This window comes from Buteo buteo, chromosome 11, assembly GCF_964188355.1.
Source record: "Buteo buteo chromosome 11, bButBut1.hap1.1, whole genome shotgun sequence".
NCBI lineage: Eukaryota > Metazoa > Chordata > Aves > Accipitriformes > Accipitridae > Buteo > Buteo buteo.
In genome coordinates, this window is record NC_134181.1 from 38460074 (window position 1) to 38486336 (window position 26263).

Consider the following 26263-nt stretch of genomic DNA (forward strand, 5'->3'; position numbering starts at 1 on the left):
AGGAGTCTGTGTCTCATTTCCTTTTACTTGTTGTCACGAAAGACCATAGCTGCTGCTGCTGTCCACGCTACCACAGTAATAGACAGCCTCGTCCTCGGCTTGGACCCCAGTGATGGTTAACGTGGCTGTGGATCTGCCCGGGACTCCAAAGCTGGATGCAGAGAACCGTGAGGGTGTCTTGTTGTTGTTGTAGGTCACAGTGACAGGGGCACTGCCAGGAACCTTCTGCTGGTACCAGGCATAGTAGCTGCTAGTCCCGGAGCAGGTGATCTGGACGGTTTGTCCCACGTTCGCTGACACGGAGGGTGGCTGAGTCAGCGCTGCCTGGACCAGGGAACCTGGAGAGGGAGAGGAGAGAGGGGAGAAGACAGGGCTCAGCCAGTGCCCCACTGTCCCGATCCAATGTTGGACAAGGTTCAGATATGATCCCAAGTGCAAGATTAAGACACAAATGAGGTCAAATGCTGTATAGCCAGAAGACCTTTTACTATCAAAAGTATCAAAAGTGGAAAATAGTGGTGATAGGATAGAAGGGAAGAAAAGGCAAAAATCAAGCTAGCAGTTGGGATAGGATTGCAAGGATTGTCACCACCACGGATTCAGCGGTGTCCCGTTAGTCCTCAGGCAAGCAGTCTGTGGTGGCGGTTGGAAGGATGGTCACCACCATGGATCCAGAGGTGTCCTGTTGGTCCTCAATCTTCAATTCTTTGGTGGTGGGAACCCCCACGGCTTGTGTCTACAGGTTTTTATAGGGCATATTTCGATGATGTCACGCTCTGCAGGTTTTGTCTATCACAGGACCTTAATGTGATCCACAGCAGAAACCAGTATCTTATCAGCTCCAGCCCCATTTCCTCCCCTGGATGCCTCAATGGCCTGATAATCGTCCTTATGGACAGAGGAGTGTCCTGCTTGAAGAGGCCATCTCAGAGACAAAGGGCTCCAGATAAACAGTTGACAGTTCCTTGAGATGACAGTCCAGTCCCTCACACCTAACAATCTTCGAGGCAAAGAGCTCGAGATAACAATTCAGTCTCTTACACCCACCAGCACAGCCCTCCCGGGCAGCAGGAGGGATATGGGACCCCTGTGCTCAAAGACCCCGGATGGGTGCAGCGAGTCTGGCCGTGGCACATGGGCCGTGGGCGAGCACAGCGTGGAGGAGAGGGAGAAAGGCCAGCCACGCATCACGTACCCAGGTGGAAGGTCCTGACATCGGATGGGGATGGGGTCAGGGTGCTGGGCAGCCCCTCGCTGTCCTGGGGCCACGGTGAAGCATTGCCCAGGGCCAGGGACTGCCCGGGGGGCCAGAGGTGCTGGGGGGCTCCTGCACAGGCTGAGCATGAGCCCAATGGGCCGGCACTGGGCAAGCACAGCCGACGCTGGAGTAGCCCGCGGGCTCCTCTTGCGGCACGACAGAGCAGACCCCGCCAGGGCTTGAAGGCAGAGCTTTGGTCCAGCTCCCCGGCCCATGGCACGTTCCCAACTCTCGGTGCTGGGGCCGCAGTTTCGGCTGAACCCCCCGGGGGCAGCTGGGCAGGGAGGCACCCGGCAGGGCCCTGGGTGCCAGCTGGGGAGCACGGGGGGGAACTGGGCCCTGCAGCATGGGGCAGGGTTGCTGGGGGCCGTCGCAGCATTTCTTTCCCGAGAGGGTGGTCAAACACTGCAACAGGCTTCCTAGAGAGCTGGACGATGCCCCAAACCTGCCAGTGTTCAAGGGGCAATTGGACAATGCCCTTAATAACAGGCTTCAACTTTTGGTCAGCCCTGCAGTGGTCAGGCAGTGAACTAGATGATTGTTGTAGTTCCCTTCCAACCAAAATATTCCATTCCATTCCATCCTCCTCTCCTCTCCTTCACAAATGACAAGGTACGAGCACAAACCTGGGGCTCTAAGGGATGACGGAGCTGGCAGACGAGGCACAGACACCTGCAGCACAGGCCAGCAAGGGCAGGGCCAAGGTGTTGACCACCATCAAACAGGGAGACCAGAGACTCATAACCGGCCCTTGCGATGGCAGGACGTTTTTGGATCACTTCCCCATCGATCCATGTCAACAGACACCATTGCTGCTGCCGTCGTAGCCACCACAGTAATAGACAGCCTCGTCCTCGGCTTGGACCCCAGTGATGGTTAACGTGCTTGTTGAGCCAGATGTAGATCCAGAGAATTGTGAAGGGATGTCTGAGGGTCTGTAGTCATTAGCATATACGACAGTGACAGGGCCACATGTTTTCTGCTGGTGCCAACCAACATAACCATAACCGCTGCTGCTGCTACCCCCGGAGCAGGTGATCTGGACAGTTTGTCCCACGTTCGCTGACACGGAGGGCGGCTGAGTCAGCGCTGCCTGGACCAGGGAACCTGGAGAGGGAGAGGAGAGAGGGGAGAAGACGGGGGTCAGCCAGTGCCCCACCAGCACAGCCCTCCATGGGCAGCAGGGTGGGGAATGCCAAAGTCAGAGAGGAACAGAAGCGGACACAATCACAGGGAAATTTGGGGGGCAGAACCCAGCCCAACATATTCCAGCGCAGAGGCAGCTCTGGCAGCAGCAGCAGCAGCAGGACGTGGTCATTAGCAGCAAGAGCCCGTGGGGTGGCAGACAATGCCACACTGTGACCTTTGAAGGGACCGGGACAATGGTCCCCAGCCACAAAATCACCTCCAGACCTCTGGGCCATAAAAGGGAGGATATTCACAGCCATGGTCATGCAGAGAGGACGGAACCTGCCTCAGCCATACAGCCACAACTCTGCTGAGCCAGGAGGTAGAAGGGCCGAAAACCTTCCCCTGATTTAGGAGTCAGTGTCTCATGTCCTATTACTTGTTGTCACTAGACATCATTGCTGCCGCTGCTGTCCTCGCCACCACAGTAATAGACAGCCTCGTCCTCAGCTTGGACACCAGTGATGGTTAATGTGCCCGTGGAGCCAGATGTAGATCCGGAGAATCGTGAAGGGATGTCTGAGGGTCTGTTGTTGTCAGCATAGATGACAGTGACAGGGGCACTGCCAGGAACCTTCTGCTGGAACCAGCCGTAATAAGCATAGCTGCTGCTAGCCCCAGAGCAGGTGATCTGGACGGTTTGTCCCACGTTCGCTGAGACCGAGGGTGGCTGAGTCAGCGCTGCCTGGACCAGGGAACCTGGAGAGGGAGAGGAGAGAGGGGAGAAGATGGGGGTCAGCCAGTGCCCCACCAGCACATTCTTCCCTGGGCAGCAGAAGGGGGACAGGAACACTGGTGCAGCGAGTCTGGCCATGGCACATGAGCAATGGGCCAGCACTGTGCAGAGGAGAGGGAGAAGGCCAGCCACACATCAGGTACCCAGGTGGAAGGTCCCAAAATATTCTATTCTATTCTATTCTATTCTATTCTATTCTATTCTATTCTATTCTATTCTATTCTATTCTATCGTATCCTGTCCTGTCCTGTCCTGTCCTGTCCCCTCTGCTCCCCAAATGACAGGGGATGGGCACAGACCTGGGGATCTAAGGGATGGCCAGTCCAGGACACTAAGCACAGCCACCTGTAGCACCGGGCAGGGCCATGGTGGTGACCTGCCCCACCATCAAACGGGGACAGCAGAGACTTCTACCCGGCTCCTGTGATGGCAGGAGGTTTTTGTATCACTTCCCCATTGCCCTGTCTCACCCTTGTAGCTGCTGTCGTAGCTACCACAGTAATAGACAGCCTCGTCCTCGGCTTGGACCCCAGTGATGGTTAACGTGCCCGTGGAGCCAGACAAGGATCCGGAGAATCGCGAAGGGATGTCTGAGGGTCTCTGGTTGTTAGCGTAGATGACAGTGACACTGCCACGTGTTTTCTACTGGTGCCAACCAACATAAAGATAACCGCTGCTGCTGCTACCCCCGGAGCAGGTGATCTGGACGGTTTGTCCCGGGTTCGCTGACACGGAGGGTGGCTGAGTCAGCGCTGCCTGGACCAGGGAACCTGGAGAGGGAGAGGAGAGAGGGGAGAAGACGGGGGTCAGCCAGTGCCCCACCAGCACAGCCCTTCCCTTGCAATGGGACTCAGACCCTGTGCCCAACAACCCTGATGCCCGAGAGGAACCCACAGCCAAAGCTGAAGACTAGAGACCCATGCCCTGCCAGGAAAGCTGGCAGCAGCAGGGATGTGGAACACCAGCCTCTGAGGGAAAGGGTCCTGGTCTCGGCTACAGAAACTTCTGGGGAGCAGAGCCCAGCCTGGCGCAGAGCAACCCAGCAGAGGCAACTCCAGCAGCAGGAGGAGGATGGGGCTGCCAGGAGCAAAAGGCAGCAGGGCTGGGGATGAGGCAATGGCATTTCTGTTACAGGGACGGGGAAAAGGAACCCTCAGCCCCAGGGTCACCTCCTGTGCGTTGGAACATGGAAGCGGGGACATTCACAGTCATGTCCTTGGACAGGGCACAGGAACCTCTGCTCAGCTCCACAGCCACGACTCTGCTTGGCCATGAGGAGCAAGGGCTGAAAATCTTCCTCTTCGACACTGGGCTCTGTGTCTCACTTCCCCATTACTCAGTGCCTTCATAAACGCGATCAGCACTGCTGCCGTCGTGGCTACCACAGTAATAGACAGCCTCGTCCTCGGCTTGGACCCCAGTGATGGTTAACGTGCCCGTGGAGCCAGACAAGGATCCGGAGAATCGCGAAGGGATGTCCGAGGGTCTCTTGTTGTTATCGTAGATCACAGTGACAGGACCACTGCCAGGAACCTTCTGCTGGTACCAGCCATACCAGCTGCTGCTACCCCCGGAGCAGGTGATCTGGACGGTTTGTCCCACGTTCGCTGAGACCGAGGGTGGCTGAGTCAGCGCTGCCTGGACCAGGGAACCTGGAGAGGGAGAGGAGAGAGGGGAGAAGACGGGGGTCAGCCAGTGCCCCACCAGCACAGCCCTCTGCAGGCTGTAGGGTTCAATTATATGGAACTTAGTTACTGGGCCTGAAAGCAGCTCATGGTCACAAGAGCATTCCAGATGCCTTTAGAAGGCCTCGAACAGAATAAACAAGAAGACAGAAAAAGAAAGATCCCAATTAGAAAAACACAGGTGCACATTCCACGATAAAGGGAACTTGGCACAAACAACCTCAATTCGGGGCCTTATCTTGACCAATTAGACTGAGACAAGTTTCGCATGCTCTAGTTACTATAGCCAATTCTGTCCTGTGTTTATGCGCGTGTACAGAGTGAGTATAACTAACTGTATCTTATGTTTATACACGTGTACAGTATCGATATAACCAATCACATTTTATGCTTGTGCGTGTGGACACCAAATGCTTGCATGCAGCAACCAATCGAAGCTTCTAAAGCAACTCAAGGAATTGTCTAAGAATGATCAGCTAGGCTCAATAAACTTGCGACTTTAATCATCATATTGGTGTCCTGTCATCTGGGCCCTGCATGGAATAACCCTACAACCCTACATCTGGCGACCTCCAACGTGATCCAGTAAGGAACAAGAGGGAACGCTAACTGAAAAGGCGGGGGAAATTGCCGTGGATGCCAGTGGGCTTGGAAGAAAGCGCCAGGCTGCTCAAGAGAGGCAGGAAAATCGTAAGCTTACGTGATAAAAGGCGGCATGGGTATCGCAGCATCTGCGAAGGAAAAGGCAGCCGTAAAGACATTTGTGAGGCTGCTTGAAGAAACAGAAATGGATATTAAAAAGGATCAGTTAGAGGATTTGTTACAGTGGGGACAAAGAAGAGGATTTTTTAAGGACTCTGAGGCTCTCTTTTCGTTGTCTATTTGGGAGGACTTAGGAAGGGAAATATGGGACTCTGTCCAAGGAGGAAATAAAATGACTGCGCGTCTGGCAGCACATTGGAAAAAGTGTCTCCAAATGATGCAGCAAATAACATCAGAAACTGCTGTTCAGGATGCGCTAAAACATGCTTTAGCGGCAGAAATTCGAACTATTAATGCTCCTGCTCCTCCGACATATTGTTCGGCAGCAGAGACAGTATGCGGAGCACAGGAGCCCCCCCAGCCGCCAACGGCGCCGCCATTAGAAGAAAAAAACCCACCAGTTGCGGCTTTTCTTGTAGAAGAGCTGAATTTTTTGGGGAGGTGAAATAAAGCCGATATTCCCATGGCCCCATTAACACCCGAGGAACAGGTGATGGTAAATCCTTCTGCAAAAAAGGCAAGTCAGCCGCTATTACGAGCGGAAGACATTCCCCTGCCCATGGACTCTGATGATCGGGGGGCCCAACGGGACTTAGAAAATACTGGGGAAGCTCCAAAGCAGCTATACCCTGATTCCAATAATGCAAACAAGGATTTGGCTACTCTAATACTAGAGCAAAAAGAGAAAATGTTAGAATTGCTGGAGGAAATGCGAAAAAGAGACGGGGGTAAATGTGGGCAGCCGTTGACGAAAAAGGCATATGAAAAAGCAGCATATGCAATCACAGAAAGTATGGATTCTTTTGCTAAAGTGGTGAGCAATGCAGAAGAAAAATCCCCCAAGGATAAAATGCAGGAACCGATTGACCTGTGTGTACAAAAAGGGGAATTAATGCCCGATGAGGGAAAAGGGTCTAAATGGGGATACGAGGATAGATACAAAGGAATGCGACGGCTAACAGACCCACCCTTACAAAACACGGGACCAGCCCGGGCAGGACCCCCACCACCACCACCCAGCCATCCGCCTTTTTCGCCGGGACAACGTTGGCGTGGAATTATTGAGCAAGCCCCTATAGAAGGAATAATACTGCCACCTACTGTCGGATCATTTCCCGGGTTCACTGAACCGGGAGGAAAGCGAGAATGGGCGCCTCTTGACTGGAAAACAGTTCGAGAACTGCAAAAAGCCATTATGCAATATGGAGTAGACAATAAGTACGTACAACAAAAGATACAACAATTTTTTAAGGCACAAACCTTAGTGCCAGCGGATATAAAGATTTTGGTGGAAATGTTCTTTGAACCAACTCAGAGGTTGTTGTTTCATGATCGGTGGAGACAGAAAGCAGAAGAAGCCCAGGTGAGAACTTTAGATGCTGGGGCACAAAATCCACTTGCATTTGTCAGTGTAGACATGTTACTTGGCAGGGGACAGTTTGCTACTGGTCCCGTTCAGGCTGCATTAAGGCCAGAGATTTTACAATTGGCGCAACAACTAGCTCTGGAAGCTATTTCAGAGGTGCCACAAGCGGGGAAATCGGTTCCGCCATATTCTAAAATCGTACAAGGGGAAGAGGAGCCGTACATGAAATTCCTTGACCGCTTAAAAGCTGCCATCGATGCATCACCCACCTTAACCCCCGAAGCAAAAGCTGCGGTCGGAAAGGACTTAGCTATCCAAAATGCGAATACAAAATGCAGACAAATCATTGCATCGCTTCCATGTACAGCTACGTTAGTGGATATCATCGAGGCTTGTAATCGCTTACCTCTAATACAAGAACAAGAGAAAGCTAAAATACATGCTGAAGCTCACGCTGCAGCGCTCGCGGTAGTGTTACGACCGATGGTGCAATGGGGAAAAGGAGACTGCAGCCCACACAAAGACCCCTTAGCGTGTCATTGGTGTGGTCAGCCGGGGCATTTGAAATGTACGTGCCCTCAACGCATAGCAACGCAGCCTCGATCTATGCCAGCACTAACTAACGGCAGTCAGTCAAACTTTCCTGGGGTCTGTGACAACTGCGACAAGTTTGGACACAAAGCCAGTGACTGTCGATCAAGGTTTAAAAAAGACAGAACGCCGTTAACACTATATCTGGGTTTGCAAGTTGCGGAAGCCTCTGTTTGTCCACAAAAGCTGTCGCTACACAAAGACATACGAAATATACGTGATGTACAAAAACTTGTCAGGGACCTACAGTGGATTCAGCCTTATTGTGGTATTACCAATACAGATCTACAGCCGCTGCTGGATTTATTGCGGGGCAGCAATAGCTTAACTTCTGCAATACAACTAAGTGCATCGGGGCGGCAAGCCTTGACAGCAATTGAGCAGAAAATCACATCATCCATGTCTGGCAGATACGTCCCTGATTTGTCCATAAATTTATATGTATATAACTCAGATAAGGAAGTTGCAGGAATTTTGGGTCAGTGGGATGAGCGACAGGAACGAAACCCATTGATAATAATAGAATGGATATTCTTGCCTGCTAGCATGTCAAAAACGGTAGTCACTAGAATTGAAGCCCTGGGAATGTGCATTCAAAAAGCAGGGGCAAGGGCGATACAAATTTCAGGGAAGCAAATGGACAAAATTATTTTGCCTATGTCACTTGATATTGTGAATAATGCCATGATGAAAAATGACTGCCTTGCAGTAGCTCTGATGGGTTTTAAGGGGGAAGTGGATAATCACTACCCCCCTCACCCATTGTTTAAAACAATGTTAACAATGGAACCACGCTCTATTTGCAGTGAAAGCCCGCTGGAGGCGGTTACCATTTTTACTGATGCTAGCAGCAGAACAGGTAAGGCGGGATTTGTATATCTTCAGGATGGACCCTGGAAATCTGAAGTCATTCTGTCAGAGGGGTCAGTACAGGTGCTTGAGCTATTAGCCGTATGCTCTGTTTTCAAAAAATGGGATAAAACACCTGTCAACATTGTTTCGGATTCTCAATATGTCATTGGGATAGTCAAACGTATGCATAGATCCTTGCTAAGAACTGTAAGTAATGAGCAGCTGTTTATGGCACTTTTGAAATTATGGACGTTATTAGAAAGACGAACAGACTTATTTTTTATCGATCATATTCGTAGCCATACAACATTGCCGGGATTTTTTGTGGAAGGTAACGCGCGCGCGGATCGACTGGTAGTAGCCAATGCAAACATCTGTTTTAATACACCCAAAACTGACTTGTTTGGACAAGCACTGCTATCCCATAAATTTTATCATCAGTCAGCAAAAGCGCTGAGTAAGCATTTTGATTTCCCATTGCAGCAAGCCAGAACTATTATTGCTGCTTGCCCTGACTGTGCGAACATTCCAAACTTACAACCACAAGGGGTGAACCCCCAGGGACTATCACCGTTGCAAATTTGGCAAACAGATGTTACGGAGTATCCCAGTTTTGGGAAATATAAATACGTTCATGTATCTATTGACACATATTCAAACCTTATGTGGGCTACTGTTCATGTATCAACTAATGCCAGATCCATAATTAAGCACCTTTTGGCAGCATTTGCTGCCATGGGAGTGCCAACAGAAATTAAAACAGACAATGGCCGGGGATATCGCGCACAGTCATTAGAAACATTTTTACAGCTATGGGGGGTAACTCATAATTTTGGTGTACCCCATAATTCTACTGGTCAAGCTATCGTTCAACGTGCACATCGGACCTTAAAGGATCGTTTAAATATTTTAAAAACGGGGGAAGACATGCGGCATTGTACCCCTCAAGAGTTAATAAGCAAAGCACTATATGTTTTGAATTGGCTACAGCCACGTGGTACTGAGGATCAGATCCCAACTATTAGGCATATGTGTGGGAGCAAAAGTGTTGATAAAAAACAGCCGCAGGTCTCAATATTCCATCCAGTTTTACAGCAATGGCAGGGACCTTGCAAGTTATTCACGTGGGGAAGAGGGTATGCTTGTGTTTCCACAGGTAACGAACAGCCCCATTGGATACCGGCAAAATGGGTCAAGCCATGGATTGAGCAATCAGGTGTCACAAACAGCTCAGAAGATCGAGAACAAGAGGCAGTGGAGACTTCAGCAGGTCCCGAAGCCCTAGATAGACTGCTTAGACAAATCACAATGGAGACGGGCAGTCAATGCGGAAATTAAGAACATGTGTGAAAAACACAGAGTACGGTGCCGGCCCTGGATATGCATCTTAGTGCAAGTGGGTGAAAGGGATAGAAAATTTTTTGTGTGATCATTGTGATAGAAATTTAACTAACCAACTAACCTATAACTAATCATATAGAGAATAAGCAGCTTAGAGCTATTACAACAAATATATATGATTTAATGTTGATCAGCATCCGGCGAAACATTACTCATAAAAGCCAAGTGTGGAAGTAGTATTAAGATACCCTGATATGTAGTCATTTATGATAAAGACAAAAAAAAAAAAAAAGGGTAGGGAATCTCTCTCCATAAGAAAAGTTAGCTAAAGCCAAAATTAGAGGTAAGGTCATGGTCTTAGTTAAGAATCTAGAAACAGGGCAATAGGAAGGTCCATTTTCATTAATAACCTGGGGGCGAGATTATGCTTGTGTTTCCACAGATGCAGGGCCACAATGGACTCCCGTTCGATTTGTACGACCATCATCATCTGGAACATCCTAGATGGTGTGGCAATATGAATACTACCTCAGCCAAAAACTAACGTGTAGGTCACCTTGGCTAACGTAACAGGTCAAGATTCTCTGTGCATCCGCAACCGCATCACAAAGCCCATGAACCAACAGACAGGAGGCTATGACTTGTGCAGCGCACCTGGCCAGCGAGTGCATGCATCATAGGTTGCAACTGAGGCGGATTTTGGCACCCGCTGGCCACGTGTGCTGAAACCCGTTCCACTGCAAATGTATGGATACCGGGATTTTCTGAAGAGCATCGGGCTGGTGTACGGCAAGGCCATCGTTGCCTCTGTGGGGACACCCACATAAAGCTGACACCTACCGATTGCTGGGCTGAGTTTGTGGAGCAAGACAGAACAAGAATGTACAGATGGTCCATCCTTGTATATTGCAATGTATTTAAAAATTAATTGATAGATCAAGTAAGGCTGTGTTAATTGACAAAAAACAAAAAAGGGGGAGATGTAGGGTTCAATTATATGGAACTTAGTTACTGGGCCTGAAAGTAGCTTATGGTCGCCAGAGCATTCCAGATGCCTTTAGAAGGCCTCGAACAGAATAAACAAGAAGACAGAAAAAGAAAGATCCCAATTAGAAAAACACAGGTGCACATTCCACGATAAAGGGAACTTGGCACAAACAACCTCAATTCGGGGGCTTATCTTGACCAATTAGACTGAGACAAGTTTCGCATGCTCTAGTTACTATAGCCAATTCTGTCCTGTGTTTATGCGCGTGTACAGAGTGAGTATAACTAACTGTATCTTATGTTTATACACGTGTACAGTATCGATATAACCAATCACATTTTATGCTTGTGCGTGTGGACACCAAATGCTTGCATGCAGCAACCAATCGAAGCTTCTAAAGCAACTCAAAGAATTGTATAAGAATGATCAGCTAGGCTCAATAAACTTGCGACTTTAATCATCATATTGGTGTCCTGTCATCCGGGCCCCGCATGGAATAACCTTACAACCCTACAGCAAGCAACAGGGTGGGGAACACCAAAGTCAAAGGAGAACAGAACCAGACATGATCACAGGGAAATCTGGGGAGCAGAGCCCAGCCCAACATCTTCCAGCACAGAGGCAGCCCTGCAGCAGCAGCAGGATGTGATGATCAATAGCAGGAGGCTGTGGGGTGGCAGACAATGCCACACTGTGAACTTTGAAGGGACCACGACAATGGTCCCCAGCCACAAAATCACCTCCAGACCTCTGGGCCATAAAAGGGAGGACATTCATGGCCACGGTCATGCAGAGGGGACAGAACCTGCCTCAGCGACATAGCCACAACTCTGCTCATCTGGGAGGGAGAAGGGCAGAAAACCCTCCCCTGATTTAGGAGTCAGTGTCTCATGTCCTCTTACTTGTTGTCACCAGACACCATTGCTGCCGCTGCTGTCCTCGCCACCACAGTAATAGACAGCCTCGTCCTCGGCTTGGACCCCAGTGATGGTTAATGTGCCCGTGGAGCCAGATGTAGATCCGGAGAATCGTGAAGGGATGCCTGAGGGTCTGTGGCTATTCCAGTAGATGACAGTGACAGGGGCACTGCCAGGAACCTTCTGCTGGAACCAGCCAACACCACCGCTGCTGCTACTACCGGAGCAGGTGATCTGGACGGTTTGTCCCACATTCGCTGACACCGAGGGTGGCTGAGTCAGCGCTGCCTGGACCAGGGAACCTGGAGAGGGAGAGGAGAGAGGGGAGAAGACGGGGGTCAGCCAGTGCCCCACCAGCACAGCCCTTCCTGGGCAGCGGGACGGGGAAGAGACCCCTGTGCTCAAAGGCCCCAGTTGGGTGCAGCAAGTCTGGCCAGGGCACCTGAGCCGTGGGCGAGCAGCGTAAAGAGGAGAGAGGTTCAGGCCATGACACAATCCCACCAGTCCACATCCCCCCAACGACTGGGTGGTGCCATGGACCCCGACTCCCTTTTAAGCCCCCACCTGCTCAGGCACAGACCCTCCATGCCAATCTGGCCCCACAATGTTCCCTGGCAGCTTCTGTCCCAGTGCTCCCCCTGCCCACTGCAGGCACATCTCTCGCCCACCAAAGGCACCAAGATCACGCTGGGCTGCCTGTTCCATGGGCCACTGAGCTGGGAAAACCAGGTGCTGCTTCACGCCAGGGCACCACAACCGGGTTTCTCTCAGGAGCCACAAGACTATGACCACTGGACGGGGGGTGTCCAGGCAAATGCTCCTCAACTCTGGTTTTGGCAAATACAACCTCAGCTGAGACATGTGCCGAGGGACAGCAGGAACGCTTTTCTACCTTGCCTTGCTGAAGCATCCTCTGCAGCCACCTTTGCCCGGCCTGTGAACCTGGCATCACCCACCCTTAGAACATCCCTCTGCGGCAGCACAGCTCCTCCAGCTGCACTCCCCTTCCCCTCCCGCTTCTCCGCAGGGCTCCGCACCCACGGCCGGTCCAGCACCACACCAGCACCACCACTGCAGGCTGGTGCTCCGAGACCTCCCTGGCCAGGGGCCACGATGGCTCCGGCACCACGGGCGCTCCCACTTCTCAGAAGCACCGCGGGGATGAGGAACAGCGCTCCAGCCTCTGCTACTTGTGGAGCATGAGGGCAAACCCCAAGCTCTGCGCACCGGCGCAGAGCTCTCCACACCACTCTTCCCAGACCTGCCTCTGCCTTTCCGTGCTGCCCTAAGCAAGAGGTGGGATGAGTCTGCTGAAGCAGAGTCCTTGGGCATCTCTGACAGAGCCCAAAATGTTTCAGGGCCGCGTCTTAGGAAGACAACGGCAGCTTCCCGTCCTCCCTCGCAGCCCCCTCACACCAAATTCCAGACCCCCTTCACCTCTTAGAAGCATAATGAACAGGACCCGCATGCCCAAGGAAAGGAATTTATTATTCTATGGCCATTGTTTTACAGAAGAGCTTCAGTGCCAAGCTACCACCACCACCCTCTGTGACTCCCTTAGGCCAGGAACACAGCAGCTCCTCCTTAGACACAGGGTATTTTCCACAGGCCTCTTAATCAGCAGTTTCTTCTGCTTCATCTGCAGGTTGGGAACCAAGACTAACATTTTCTCACAAGCTCACGAGCAGTAGTGATGCAGCTGCTCTACAGCCCAACACGCCGCAGCAGCAGCACCCCCCCGTGGCCTGCCTCTCCTTCGACTTCACCGGAGAGACAAGGAATGCAAGGCGGGGAGAAGCCAACGAGCAGGTCTGAACGTCATTCAGTACTTCTTGAAGTCCATTCTTTCTACTTTCACATCACCCTCAATCAGTTGGTATACATAAGTCACAACTGTGGAAGCCTGGATGTCCATCAGTACAAACGAAGGGATGATGTTCCTGGAAAGAAAACATACTTTGTCAATCTTCCCGGTTAGCTCAAGCTTCTTGCTATTACAGACCTTCTGCTTATGTATTCTGATACACTGCATTCCCAAGGGCTGCAGGGATCTGGGAAACACTGCAGTTTGCGGGTACTGACAACAGCGTCTCAGGCAGACTTACACTCAGCCTACAACAGCCCTTGAGGCTGCTCAACAGCCTATGTCGTGTCAGGCTCGGGCATTTAAGCCGACAGTGCCTCCAGAAGTCTGATTTCCTGCCAAATATTAGCATGCAGCCTCTGGGAAGACACCAGAAAGCAAAACGCCTTTGAGAAGCTGCTGCAACTCACGCCTCTCTGGGCCCAGGAAGCAGCCCCAGACACTCCAGTGCTGGGCTGCCATGCCCAACACATGGGCCAAGACAAACCCTGGGAGCAGGGGAGCCCTGCTGCGTACCCCGGCAAGGGAGAGGGCTGTGCTCCTGCTCCTTCACGGCACCTCACCAGCACTCTGCAGCACGGTGGCCAGACACTCGCAGGTGAATTAACGCATTTCAGGTAACGCCTATGGGCTCTGCTGCACTGGGCAGCTCAGGGCCCCCCTCACTCACGTTTCCAAAGCACTGTAGGCTCCTGTAGCTGATCCCGGGTTGATGTAGAATTTGTTTTCATGTTCAAATGCTTCAAATTTGTGCGTGTGTCCCGAGATGAGAATGTCCACATCCAGCTGCCTCTGCAGCAGTGCCAGGCTGGCTGCATCACCCCAGGGAATAACTTGATGGCCGTGAATCAGCCCGATTCTGAACTGCCCAACAGTTACAACCTTCTCTTCAGGATAATTCAGGCTCTGAGAAGGAGAAAGGCACCACCTACAAATCAGCCAGAGACCCCTCACCTATGCAGTGCTGGTTCCTATGTTCCAAGACACAGACCCTCTTTTCACCATTTGAGCGCACAAGGTCCCTTTCAGCATGTAGACCCACTGGATGCTTGTACCACACTCCAGCAAGAGCAACTACAGAGCAAAGAGCGGGGAATTTGCACAGAGATCAGGAGCCTCAAGGCTACCCAACAGTAAACAAACACACACACAAGCCTCCAGTTTCTGCATCTACACAGCCAGCTGGGGGACTCCAGAGGCCTCACAGCAATTACAGACAGGTTTGTGACAGAGTTCATATGAAACAAGTGCATGCATTACCCCCCCAACACCCAATCCCCCCTGTTGCAAGTGCAACAAGAAGGGTCTAAAAATATTTTTGTTTCTTCAGTCTTACTCATTCCTACTTCCTACCCTGGTGAATTACAGTTCAGGAATTGGCAGTGCTGAAGGAGTCCCCAGGTTTCATCGAGACAACCACCACATGCAGGAAGGCAGGCTGAGGAAGTAACAGCAGCAAAAACATTACCTCAGAGTCCCCCCTAACAATATGGATGTCCCCAGCCAGTGTCCTGAGGTAGTCATAGCTCTCCTTGGTGCAGAGGTTTCCTGTACACAAGATGTGCTGAATCTTTCCCGGAACCAGCAGCTTCTTGAACTTCACCGGTAGACCACTGCACCGGTGTGGGATGTGAAGGTCCCCTAATACTAACACCAACTTCGCACACAGCAGGAGGAAAGAGAGTGTTTTAACCCAAGTTACTTAACAGAACAGCACAAAACCTTTTTGCCGCTCCAGGGGGCTTGCAAAGTCTGGCAAACCATTGCAGGCCCAGCAGGGATTTCTTTCAGGTTCAGCTTTGAGGAAACAACCCCTCAGCATGCCCGAGCTGCCCCGCACAGACAGCCCAGCCTGCTCCCACCCGGGGAGAGCCAGGCGCTCCCACTCCCGCACGTAGCCGGAGGTTGCCCGGGGGAAGACCAAGACGGCGGTCGCCGCCACCGCAACGGGACGAACTGGGCCAAGCAGCCGCCCCACGCCGAACCTGCGGGCTCGGGGCCGCTCCCCCGGCCCGGCGGCGGTGCAGGGAAGCGGCCGCGGCCCCCCCTGGCCGCCGCTCACCATCCTGCTCCTCCACACAGCTCCGGCCGCTCCGTTACTCTGACGCGCACTGAGGTAACCAGGAAGTGACGCGGCGCCTTTTTCTCCTCCCCCGAGCCAATGGCAGCGCTAGCAGCTCCCCACGTGAGGCAGGCGCCTGTGGAAGGGAACTAACGCCCGCCCCCTGGGCCGGCCCGAGTGGCGAGCATGCGCAGTGCGGCCGTCGCCGGGGAGGGGCTGCCCAGAGCTTTGGCGTGTGTCCCCACCCCACCCCCCGCAGCTTTTTTCATTAATCTGTGGGAATTTTGTGGAAAAATGCATTCTCTTTCTGTGTGAAAATGTTCATATGAAGTACCCACAAGTGCCCGCGTGGTTCAACGTATCCTTTTCCCCTCAGAAGCTGTGGGGGGCGCTGGGGCCGTGAGGGGAGATGGCGGCTGTGGGGAGACGGCGGGTGTGGGGAGACGTTAGGGGCCGTGAGGAGGCCTTGAGGGGCCTCCAGAAGGGGACAGGTCCTTACGGTGTGGGGACAGGGCAGCGCGGGTGGGGGTCTGGCTCTCTGGGGAAGGCAGGCTCTGCCAGGGATGGGTGACACAGCTCCATCCAGGCCCAAGAGATCCCACCAAACGCCTCGCCATAGCGCCTTGGGGTCACGCTCCGAACTTGGGTACCCCAGGGCACGGCGACATCCCTGCAGGGAGACACCCGAGGGGCTCTTCCCAGACTCCACATCCATGACACAAGCTGCGTGGCTAAGGATTAACCTTTATTATCAGGCGAGCCAAACCGCGCAGAAGCCCAAGCTGGGACCAAGCCCGCACTGTGCCGAGTGCTGGAAGAGCCCAGGAAAGCCCAGCCATGGCAGAGGTCTCCATCCTCCCACCACAGCAGGAGATCCCTGCTCCTGTGTGTTCCTGGGCCAAGCCCTGGCAGGTCTCGCACTGCGTTAGGCTGTCTAATGCTCCATGGGGGACATTTGGGGTCGAAGGGGAGGTTGCTGCACCTCACGGCACAATGCCATGCTGCTGGGCTTGCTCAAGCACACAAGAGGGTCTTTTTCCATTCCTCCTCAGGCTGCCGTTCTCCCTGTTGAGGGCTTTGCATCAGGGTTGCAAGGGAAAATGCAGAAAGCTTTTGTTCCCCGTTTCTAAAACCAGTTGAAGGCATGTGACAGGGCGCAGTAATAGTTGCCATTGTCTTCATGGCAGGCAGATGCGATGATGAGGATGCAGGCATTGCTGGCAAGGTCTTTGGTAGCAGAGAAGCGGTCGGGAATCTTGGCGGGCTTGTGCTTGTCTTGCTCAGAGTTATAATAGAGCAGATACCGCAGGGAGTGCCCCGGGCGCTGCTGGTACCAGGAGATGCCGAACTCACTGATATTGTACTGAGGGCTCAGGGTGCAGGACAGCCGAGCGGTCTGCCCAGGCATCACCAAGATGGAGGATGGCTGGGTCAGCACGGGCTGAGCCCTGGAAGCTGCGCGCACCAAGGATGCAGTTACTGATGGGCTGAGCCATGTTCCCCATTGCCCCCAGCCCCAAAATGTCCCCCTGATCCCTTGAGGCAACCTCGTTACCCAACCTCCATCCAGCTTATCACACCACACCGCCTTGGAGCAAAACACCCTACTCACACTAACAGCCCTCTTGTACAGCCCAGTCCTGCCTGCCACCCTGCAGCGCTCCCCCCCAGACAGCAGCTACCTCAGCCACACCACCCTTACCTGTCCCCACTGTCCCCACCAGGAGCAGGACCATGAAGCCCAGGACCATAGCAGGAAGCAAAGGAAGGGAGGCTGTTTCGGAGAGGGTCTGCAGAGCTACACGAACCCAGGTTGCTGTGCCGCTGGCGCCGGTGAGGTGTATGTAAATGACACAGGGGGCTCAGGGACTCCAGCTCCGTGCGTTGCTCGTTTTGCTGCAGCTGGGCTTCAGGGAGGGGGCTCGAAGCAGCGGGGCGAGAGCTGAGCATCGCGACCCACCGCCCACCTTCGCCCTAGGCTAGGCCATTTCCTCCAGGTGCACCGATGCACATACAGCCTGCCCCACTACCCTGTGCCCCAGGTACTGGGGTACAGTGGGGAGGCATCACTGACCATCTCTCCTCTCTGATGGGGGGAGCAGAGAGGTTTCCCTGAGGTCTTACACTCCGACCTTTCGCCTCGGGCCCTTTGCCACCAGGAGCGCAGGAGGCTGGGAGCCTGAGCCACACCACACCAAGGATGCCCTGTGGTAGCAGCAGGCTGGAGGCCAGCTGGCTCTGCTGCCACCAGGGAGAATGAAAGACAGGACATACCAGAGCCCCCCCCCTGCAGCTGTCTCATCACAGAAGCAATATAAGGAAAGTTGCTGCTCCCTTCTCCATGCAGCTCCATCGCTGGGACAAGAATGACCGCCCCACAGCACAGGCTGGGAGCTGCCAACGGTGCTGAGAGTGCTGCCTCTGCCAGGGCCGCCTCAGAATCAGCAGCCACAGGCAAACGTGCAGGGTGGCTGCTGAAGTCACCTGCCAGAAGGCATTTCCCAAGGGAGCCAGTGCAGCGAGACACAGCTGCAGCACAGCTGGTGCCTTGTGCGGAAAGACAGCAGACCGTTACAGCAAAAGGCTGCCAGACTCACCGGGCGTAAAGCCCCTCCTCTCTGCAACACCCATCGCAGGGCCCAGAGACACCACATTACACACCCAGTCACAGTCAAGGGCTGGCCTCCCCCCCCGGCACATCTCTGCACCCTCCAGCCCATGGCAGTCCCTCGCAGCAGGGTGGTCAGCAGGCGCTTCACAGTGTCCCATAACCGGTGGGTACCTCCTGCCCTCCACAACCAGGCTCAGCCCCCCACCCCTGATGCCACCACATCCCCATCGAGGGATGGCCCTTTCCTACCCCTCTGCAGCAACCAGCCTTACTCCCAAGGCATCCCCAAGCCAAAGAAGTTTGCAAGTGGTTCCTGACGTGACTGGCCCACGCGTGCTCTGGGTTTGAGGGAAAATGGTGCTCCGAGACAGAGCCCTGCTTCATTAGAACATCCCAGCACCGTGTCTCTGGCACAGGCAGATCCTGAAGAGGAAGCACCATCTTCATCCAAGGGTGCGATGCAGCAAGCTGGTCGCTTGCTTTGCTGTGCCACACTGCAGTGCTCTGAAGAAGGGCTGGTGCACCCAACGGCTTGTCTATTTTTGCTGCGTTCTCTATTAGCTGGTCTAACAAGAGCAATTACCCATGCAACCTTGCCCAATTTACTGTGACACAGCCTCCTTTGGGAGCAGCGAGGGGAAAACGAGTGAAAGACTGGAGCAATCAGAGCAGCTATAACACAGATGACAAAGAGCAGGGTGCGTACCTGCAGTGCCATGAAGTAGCGAGGTGCCAGTTAGACCTGAAGGGACCGTACAGCACCTTGCACAGCTGGGCTGCAGGGAATGCTGCAGTACGGGAGGGCAGCAAGGGCTTTTGTACACCTGCCAGGGGGTTGTGGAGCATGCAGGTGCCACACAGCAGTCCCTGCACATGCAGTAAAGCCTGGCTGTGTCCCACCTGCGCCCATCCAGGCAAACCTGCTGTACTAGACTTATCAGAGCCAGCCTACAGCAGGCGGCAGCAGCTGCATGAGACCAGCTCCAAAGCCCACTCAAGCTGGGGCTTTGCCTTGATGTCTTCTGGCCTTGTGAAGCCCTGCCATTTCAGCATATCAGCAGCTTGTGTTTCATGCAGCCAGGCTCCCGAGCCCACGCAGGTAGGAGCACACTGCAGACACAGCTCCAGCTGTTGCCCACCAGCACTCCCCAAACTCTGCAAGGTGGTGGCAAGGTGAACATGAGTCACCCTGCACATGTGTCCTCGGTGAGGAGTGCCACGCATACACCCTGTCACCAAGCCCAGAGCAGATAAAGTCCATGGATTAGACATGTGAAACAAAAATCCACGAAGGTAGAAGGAAATCAGCTCCTCATGCAAGGAGGAGCATTTTGGAGAAAGGGAATTAGTCCACGGAGCAGCAAGCACTGGATATGCAGTACATCAGTGTTGTTACTGGTTCCCACCGTTCAGGTCCTCCACATCTGCTGACCAGCCTGGGGGTGTGATTTCATTTGTGTCTCAGCATCTCTGCAGGAAAAGGGCATGATGCTACAGGGCCCCCTAAGCACTGTTGCAGGATCACTTGTACAGCAACATTTGGGCACCAAATGGAAGATGCAGCTGGTGCATAAACCATGCACATCACTCTGACAGCCCAGGCGTGCAGGAAAGTACCTGGCTGTGCAAAGTGCAAGAGCAGGTACAAGCCCAGCCTCACGCTGACCCTGTTCTGCCAGCTTTATTCCCTCCTGCACAAGGTATGAGAGGTGCTCAGTGAACAGAAGGAACTCACCCAGACAAAGCAGGTTTTATCCTAGATTGACACGTCACTGACCAAGCACAGCTACCCCTGTCAGGCCAGGGCAAAACGCGGACCAGGACTTAACTGCTGCACCACCCCGCATTTTCTGCTAAGCCCTGTGGCTTCCTCCTGCTCTGCAGCATAGGTTCAGCTGCTGTCCTGACAACTGCCCGCAGCTCCTCCCAGGCTGCAAAACCTCACTACCTCATGCTCCAGAGTAGGACCAGCGCAGGCAGGGTCCTGAGGAAGGTTTTTCCACTGGCATCTGACCATCTCGCAGAGGAGAGCGCGGCTGCCCTTGCAGCAGCACTGGGCTCAGCTAGGAGCAGGGTGGGCAGATCTGGCACCATCACAGCCCAGATGAGCTGCAGGACAAACAGCTGGGGCAGGAAACACCCCAAGACTGCAAAAAGTCTGAAATTCAGAGCAGCTGGGACCACACAGAGCAGGCAGCCTTACCAACAGGCTGTTGTATAGCCCAGCCCCTGCTCTATCCCCCTCTCCCACTCTCCAGTTGCAGAAGGCTTGGGAATCTGCAGGGGCCATTCCCCATTGCTGGGAAATCTGGCTACTGAAACCGCAACAGCATCAGCTAGAAATGCAACCCCTCCCCATGGCTCTCCAGCAGCTAATACCATCACCATCAGGCATTTTGTCATCCCCACCGCCTGCAGGACAGCACCCAGTACCAGCAGCCACCACATCACAGGCCTGGGCCCCTGCTAGAGGAGAGAAGCTCTGGGAGGAGGCAGGCTAAGCACCATGTTCATTACTGTGAGATACAGAGGTACAGGGGGAAAGCACCAGCTTTGCCTCAGCTCTGGGGGCCAGCTGGTCAGCTGGACCATCTTCATCACCACCAGGTGGTGGCCCCATGAGGGGCAGGGAGGGACACGGTACCTTGATGCATGGCAATGCCCAGTCATTAGGGAACAGGGCAGGAGAGCTCTGCCAGGGCACATCAGCATCCTTTGCCTCATAAAAAAGGGTGATCTTTAACCCCTACACAATGAATCATGGAGGAAAACCATCTCAGCAGAGCTAAGTTAATTGCAGGGAGGGAGGCCAGAGGCAAGGATGTGTTCCCAGCCTTGCAGCTCTGGGGAATCACTGGAAGGAGCTCTGCTTATCTAGACACAACCAGAAGAGTCATGGGGCAGAAGTGACAGCTGCCAGCAGAGCTCCTCTGCTCCTGGCTGTGTGGGAAGGGTTCCCTGGCTCAAATCCTGGTCCTCAGCTTCAGAGAGCAGGTATCTGCAGCTGGTGGGAGGGAACAAGCAGACCCTGTCCTGGCCTTGCCCAGTTGGCCGAGAGCCTTTGCCTGACCCCAGACACTTGCAGCTGAAGCCACCAGACACACATGGTCCTAAGCCTTTGCTCCCTCTGCTATTTGAATTGGATCCCCAGCTCTGACTACTGACGTGTGTCAGCCCTGGGGATTTCTCAATCATGACAAACTTGGTGAGAGTTCATGTCCAAAATGTCCCCTGGTGACTCAGATGTGATCTCCAGCTCTTTCCCCTTGTGACCGGGACAAGTTTGTGGAAGGAGACTGGCAAGGGCCAGGGCTCACTGCTTTTTCCTACTCATGTTTGATGAAACAAAGTTGAAGGACAGAGACACTTCATGAATCAGAACCATTTTCCCCAAATCAAAACATTCATCCCCGCTCTTAACCTGGAGCATTCCCAGCACCAAACGCCAGCAGACACAGCTGTAATAGAGCAGCTCAAAGCCCTGGTGATGGCAACGCAGGGATCCTATCTTTGCTGGCCATGACAGCGGGCACTTCTCAGTCACCCGCTGTGCCTCCTGCCATGTCCATGGGGCCCCTGGATTCAGGGTGACCACACTCATATCTCAGGGCTCATTCCCTGTCTGCAGCCAACTGCCAGGAGACAGTGAACCTGCAGTGCCACATCCTGATCCTCATGGCTCACCTGAAGGGGAAGTGTCAGTGCATACCTGAAGTACAAGTGCTCCTGAGCAGCGGTCACCAGAGGGACCGGCACTCACCCAATAGAGAAGCAGCAGAGAGTAACAAACAGGTTGCATGGGAATCCCATCACAGGGAAAGGGGCAGCAAACCTCCTCCCCTCTAGACCTCAACAGATTCTCTTCAAAGCATAACTTGCAAAGGAAAATACCTCTAAACCCCACAGGCTCATGTTGGCCACACAGGGGCACATTGGACTTTCTTCACCACATCTCTCTCCCTCCAGACTGCATCGATCTTCTGGATGAAATGGGGGCCCTAATGAACCTGAACAAAGTGGAAAGTCCTGCATCTGAATTCACCAGTAAATACCTATGGGAAAGGGAGCACTACATCCTCATCAGAGTCATCCGTAAGTTCCTTGGCAAGACAGCACAGTTCAGCCTCTGAGCCAAGAAGGATCTGCTTTGGCGGGGGGGCTTCCACACACCAGGAAAACCCTTTCACCTCCTAGAAACAAAGATGCAGCTTTGGAAAGGGGGGGCGTCTATTCAGCAGTCACTTGGACATACACAGTAACTCTGAGGAGGCAGAAGCCAGCTCAGATAAAGAGCTAGAGCTGAAACTTATGTTTGTCTGAGGTGGCTGCTCTGGGGGAGGAGGAACCTTCCCTGAGCAGAGCTGCCTGCCCCAGTTACAAGTCTTTATTTCGGTTTTCAGCCAGGAGACACATTAATCCATTTCTCCCATTCTGCTGGCAGGAGAAAGCTCTGAGGCCACCTGCTATGAATCCTTGCTAGAGAACCTGGGGAAGCACTACGCTGACATAGCAGGTAAGAGCCAGGCACCCACCTCACCTCCACAGGGGAGCTGAAGGTGCGGCATGACTCCCCTCCCCACCGCAGCCCTTGTACACCATCCATGGGACTGTCCTCTGCATTCCACTATGCCCCCTCACAACACTGGTAATGGCTGTGGGTAGCAGGTGAATTCACACTCAAGGGCATCCCTAGATGAGGAACAGACCCATTACTGGTCACAAATGCAGTGCAGCCACCCACCAGGGCTCAACCACCATGCTGTACTGCCCAGGCACTCACCCCCAGCTCAACAAGAATCCTCTGCCACTTAGCTCCTTTTCCTGGGATCCCCCTGCTCCTCTCAGGGGTCCACACTACCACCTCCAAAGCTGCACCCTGACAAACCAAGCAAAAGCAGCACCCTCCTGCTTCAAGGGATCACTCATGTTCCCATGGCATGGCCTGCACTCCCAAGTGACAAGAAACTGCACCTCCTTTCAACCCACCTGCGCCGGCAGCCAGGGGAACATGCACCTGCATCACTGGATGAGTCTGCCTTCAACACCATCACCACACTGGCAGTGGCCTTCTAGAGACTGTCCACTGCAGTCACCAGGAAAAGCTGTTCAAGAAATATCTCGAGTCTTCACAACTCCAGAAGCAGCATTACTAGCACTTAGCCAAGACAGGTCAGAAGACAGCACACACCTGCTGCAGGTGCTCCTGATGGCTCTCCTTAACAGCTTCTCCACTCACAGCAGCACACACCAGTATCAGTCTAATATTTATTTCTTGAAGGCAGTTAGTTCAGACAGCTTCATTACAGTGGTTCCTCCCTGCTCACACTGGGGCAGCTCACCACACCAAGCACTTGGGTTTAGAGTCTCTGGCATCTACTTTTTTCCTTGGCTGTCTCTCAGGAGAGCACAGGGCACCCCAGATAAGGCCAGGCACAGCTCAGGACATTATCTACCACCAAGAATTTAAGGCTTGACATTTAGAAGGGGCAGGACTTTCAACACCAGCCTACAGTATCTGCTGCCAGCTTTTACCATCTAGACATGGATTTCTTCACCAATCCAGGCAAGGAGCTGAGAACTTGCCCAATATTCAACAGCCAGAGGTCAGCAGTTGACAGATTAATTCTGCCATGAAAATTCAGCAGTTAAAAATTCAGCAGTTAAACATCTGAAAGTGTCATGGTTTCATTGCTGTGCCACTAGAACTCCAGCTGAAGCCTCAAAGTTATCTTTCACACCAACATGGGAAACAGGGTCTCCTGCTGGAGGCCATTCTGCAGGCAGCACTCATGAAACTGTTCTGCTACAGTAAGAGGAGAGCAGCTCTGAACTTAACCTGAGGCTGGTGACCTTGAGAACATTGCATAACCTGCTAAGGCTTTTAAGTGAGATCAGCCGACTGTATCCGAGTCACACTGCCAGACAGGTCATATTTTCTTAGCTCTGGGGTCAGAACAGCTCTTCAGGAAGAAGGTATCAATGGAAAAATAATTTGTTACTGAAAATACCATAGGACACATCTCAGATTACCTCTCTCCAGCCCCTCCTCTGCCTGGAGGGCAGCCAATCTAGTCTCCACTCAGTTGTGGATCTGCTTTTGCCACGTCATGCAAGCACAGCTCTTGCTAGGCTGCACCTCCTGTTTGCAGGAAATACACAATTGTGCCTTGTCCTTTAAGTGGCTGATACTGTTAACATTTTGGTAGCTTAATTTTAGTTTGAGAATTAAATAAAGAACAAGCACAAGTGATAGGTCCAAATAAACTCCTTTATTTCTCTGTAATAAATACAGCACTATCTGAATTCTGGATTCCCACAGGTCCAACCACTCCTTTCCTTCTCCACTAGTCAAGAAGTAAATTACCACTAGAAGACTCCTGTCTGGTCAGTCTGTTCCCTCCAGCTCATCCTCTGTCCATCCTTCTGCTCCCTGCAGGCAGCAGGGCTCTACACCAGGCTCCTCTTCCCTATACAAGGCGGGGGGGGCAGATTCTTCACAGGAGAGAAGAAACACCTACAGGGAGAAAGTACAAGTTCAACTTTAGGTGCACATTCCAGCAGCTGGAGTTAATAAAAGCTCTCTTACCTAAGGTGACCAGATCAAGACATAGCTACTGACATCTGCTTTTAACAGGTGCAGCAGGAATTAGGGCATCAAGTAGGGAAAGCAGCAGGCTTCCCGCAGCAGCAAGAGAGGAACCTGCAGGAGGGCACCTATAGCCTCCTCACCTTCAGAGAGACATGGTCAGGATCATTTCTCCTGCCCTTTCCAGTTCCCTTCCGCATTCCAGGACACAGGAAAGGCAGAACCGCTTCCTGTTTAAAGCCTTGAGGGGCACTACAGCCGCAACAGATTGCTTCTGCGACCTTTGAACCCCCTCGGGTATTCTCCGGGCAGCAGTTCCTTCACTACCCAGCCCTCCTGCAGGGACAGGGCACAGACTCACCGTTGCTAGTCTTGCACTGCTTCAGCGCCTCGTTGAAGCCCTCGCACAAGGTCAGGTCTCTCTGGTTGGTAGCACATTCCAGGAACTGCTTCATCTCATAGTGGCAGGGTCCGTAGGGCGACTGCTGGTACACGGGCTGCTGCCTGGGCTCCTGCAGGCAAGGACCCGGCTCGGGAAAAGAGCTCTGGGGGCAGCGGCACCTCCCTCGGTAAACACGGCGGCTCCTTATCGCCTCTCACCGGGAACGGCCCCGTCACCTTGGCCTGCTCCTGCGTCCGACCTTCGTCGCACGGGCCAAGCGGCCCTGGCAAGGCCCGGCGGTCCCCGCTCCCCAGGACCGGCTCCGCCGGCCCAGCTCCGCCGCCCCTCCTCACCCACGGCCCCGCAGCCCACCGCCCCGCGGGGACACGGCCCGCCCCGGGCAAGGGCAGGGCAAGGACGCCCGCCCGGTTCCGCTCTCACCTGGGCGGGAGCCGCCGCCTTGGCCGGTTCGGAGGAGCCGCCGCTGAAGGCGCCGGTGAGGGCGCTCCCCACGACGTGTCCCACGGCGGAACCCACGGCCACGCCGGCCGCCGTGCTCGCCATCTGCGCCATCAGGCCGGGTTGCGCCGGCTGCGCCGCCGGCACCGGGGCCGCTGGGGCCGGGCTGCGAAGAGGAGCGAGTCAGAAAGGGGCGGCGGGTGGGCAGAGACCCCCCCGGCCCCGCCGCCGTCGCCCCCGGTACCTGGCCGGGGCCGGTGCCGCCGCGGGCCGCCCCACGCTCCTGCCGCCGCGCGCCATCGCCTCACAGCTCTCGCGCCCCTCCCGCCGCCTTTAAGAGGAGGCGCCGCGGCCGCCCCCACGTGACGCCGCGCGCATGCTCGGCCGCCGCGGCCGACGCCACCCGCCCCGCCCTTCTGAGGGAAGGCGGGGTCTTCCCGCCCGGCTTCACCGGGCCGAGAAGGGCAGGGCGGGCCCGGGCTCCGCCCCCCTCGGTGCCCCGCCCCCCTCGGTGCCCCGCCCCCTCGGTGCCCCGCCCCCTCGGTGCCCCGCCCCCTGGCCGCCGCCCGTCCCCGCTAGGGGGCGCGCCCGCCTCGCGGGGCCCGGCCTCTCCCC

General features: G+C 54.0%; 3 protein-coding genes, 2 pseudogenes and 2 gene segments (V, D, J or C); all 7 read right to left on the minus strand.

Moving 5' to 3' along the window:
• Positions 1-33: 33 nt before the first annotated feature.
• On the minus strand, positions 34-2706 carry LOC142036491 (uncharacterized; annotated as a pseudogene).
• Positions 2707-2834: 128 nt separating this feature from the next.
• Positions 2835-4761, minus strand: LOC142036492 (uncharacterized; annotated as a pseudogene).
• LOC142036493 (Ig lambda chain V-1 region-like) lies at positions 4515-6094 on the minus strand. The segment is given in 2 exon segments: positions 4515-4834; positions 6028-6094. Coding segments are annotated over 2 exon segments (387 nt in total).
• A 5581-nt stretch (positions 6095-11675) lies between these two features.
• LOC142036494 (Ig lambda chain V-1 region-like) lies at positions 11676-12271 on the minus strand. The segment is given in 2 exon segments: positions 11676-11986; positions 12265-12271. Coding segments are annotated over 2 exon segments (318 nt in total).
• A 602-nt stretch (positions 12272-12873) lies between these two features.
• Positions 12874-15641, minus strand: LOC142037324 (vacuolar protein sorting-associated protein 29-like). Its single transcript, XM_075041620.1, has 4 exons — positions 15611-15641; positions 15017-15205; positions 14219-14454; positions 12874-13624 (listed from the first exon to the last, which is right to left on the minus strand). The coding sequence occupies exons 1-4, from the start codon at positions 15611-15613 to the stop codon at positions 13507-13509; spliced, it is 546 nt and encodes a 181-aa protein (XP_074897721.1). The 5' UTR covers positions 15614-15641; the 3' UTR covers positions 12874-13506.
• A 967-nt stretch (positions 15642-16608) lies between these two features.
• On the minus strand, positions 16609-17423 carry LOC142036446 (pre-B lymphocyte protein 3-like). The gene is made up of 2 exons (XM_075039620.1): positions 17313-17423; positions 16609-17065 (listed from the first exon to the last, which is right to left on the minus strand). The coding sequence occupies exons 1-2, from the start codon at positions 17359-17361 to the stop codon at positions 16737-16739; spliced, it is 378 nt and encodes a 125-aa protein (XP_074895721.1). The 5' UTR covers positions 17362-17423; the 3' UTR covers positions 16609-16736.
• A 7048-nt stretch (positions 17424-24471) lies between these two features.
• CHCHD10 (coiled-coil-helix-coiled-coil-helix domain containing 10) lies at positions 24472-26022 on the minus strand. The gene is made up of 4 exons (XM_075039621.1): positions 25893-26022; positions 25631-25814; positions 25169-25319; positions 24472-24735 (listed from the first exon to the last, which is right to left on the minus strand). Exons 1-4 carry the CDS (start codon positions 25946-25948, stop codon positions 24716-24718), a joined length of 411 nt encoding a protein of 136 aa, XP_074895722.1. The 5' UTR covers positions 25949-26022; the 3' UTR covers positions 24472-24715.
• Between the last annotated feature and the right edge of the window lie 241 nt (positions 26023-26263).

Coding starts and splice junctions, on each gene's coding strand:
- LOC142037324 (XM_075041620.1), bottom strand. Junction 14,455..15,016: donor TTGTTAGGGGGGACTCTGAG/GTAATGTTTTTG, acceptor TCTCCTTCTCAG/AGCCTGAATTATCCTGAAGA. Junction 13,625..14,218: donor GCCTACAGTGCTTTGGAAAC/GTGAGTGAGGGG, acceptor TTTTCTTTCCAG/GAACATCATCCCTTCGTTTG.
- LOC142036446 (XM_075039620.1), bottom strand. CDS start 17,361: ATGGTCCTGGGCTTCATGGTCCTGCTCCTGGTGGGGACAGTGGGGACA. Junction 17,066..17,312: donor GGTGGGGACAGTGGGGACAG/GTAAGGGTGGTG, acceptor TGGTGCGCGCAG/CTTCCAGGGCTCAGCCCGTG.
- CHCHD10 (XM_075039621.1), bottom strand. CDS start 25,948: ATGGCGCGCGGCGGCAGGAGCGTGGGGCGGCCCGCGGCGGCACCGGCC. Junction 25,815..25,892: donor GCGGCACCGGCCCCGGCCAG/GTACCGGGGGCG, acceptor TCCTCTTCGCAG/CCCGGCCCCAGCGGCCCCGG. Junction 25,320..25,630: donor AGGCGGCGGCTCCCGCCCAG/GTGAGAGCGGAA, acceptor CCTTGCCTGCAG/GAGCCCAGGCAGCAGCCCGT.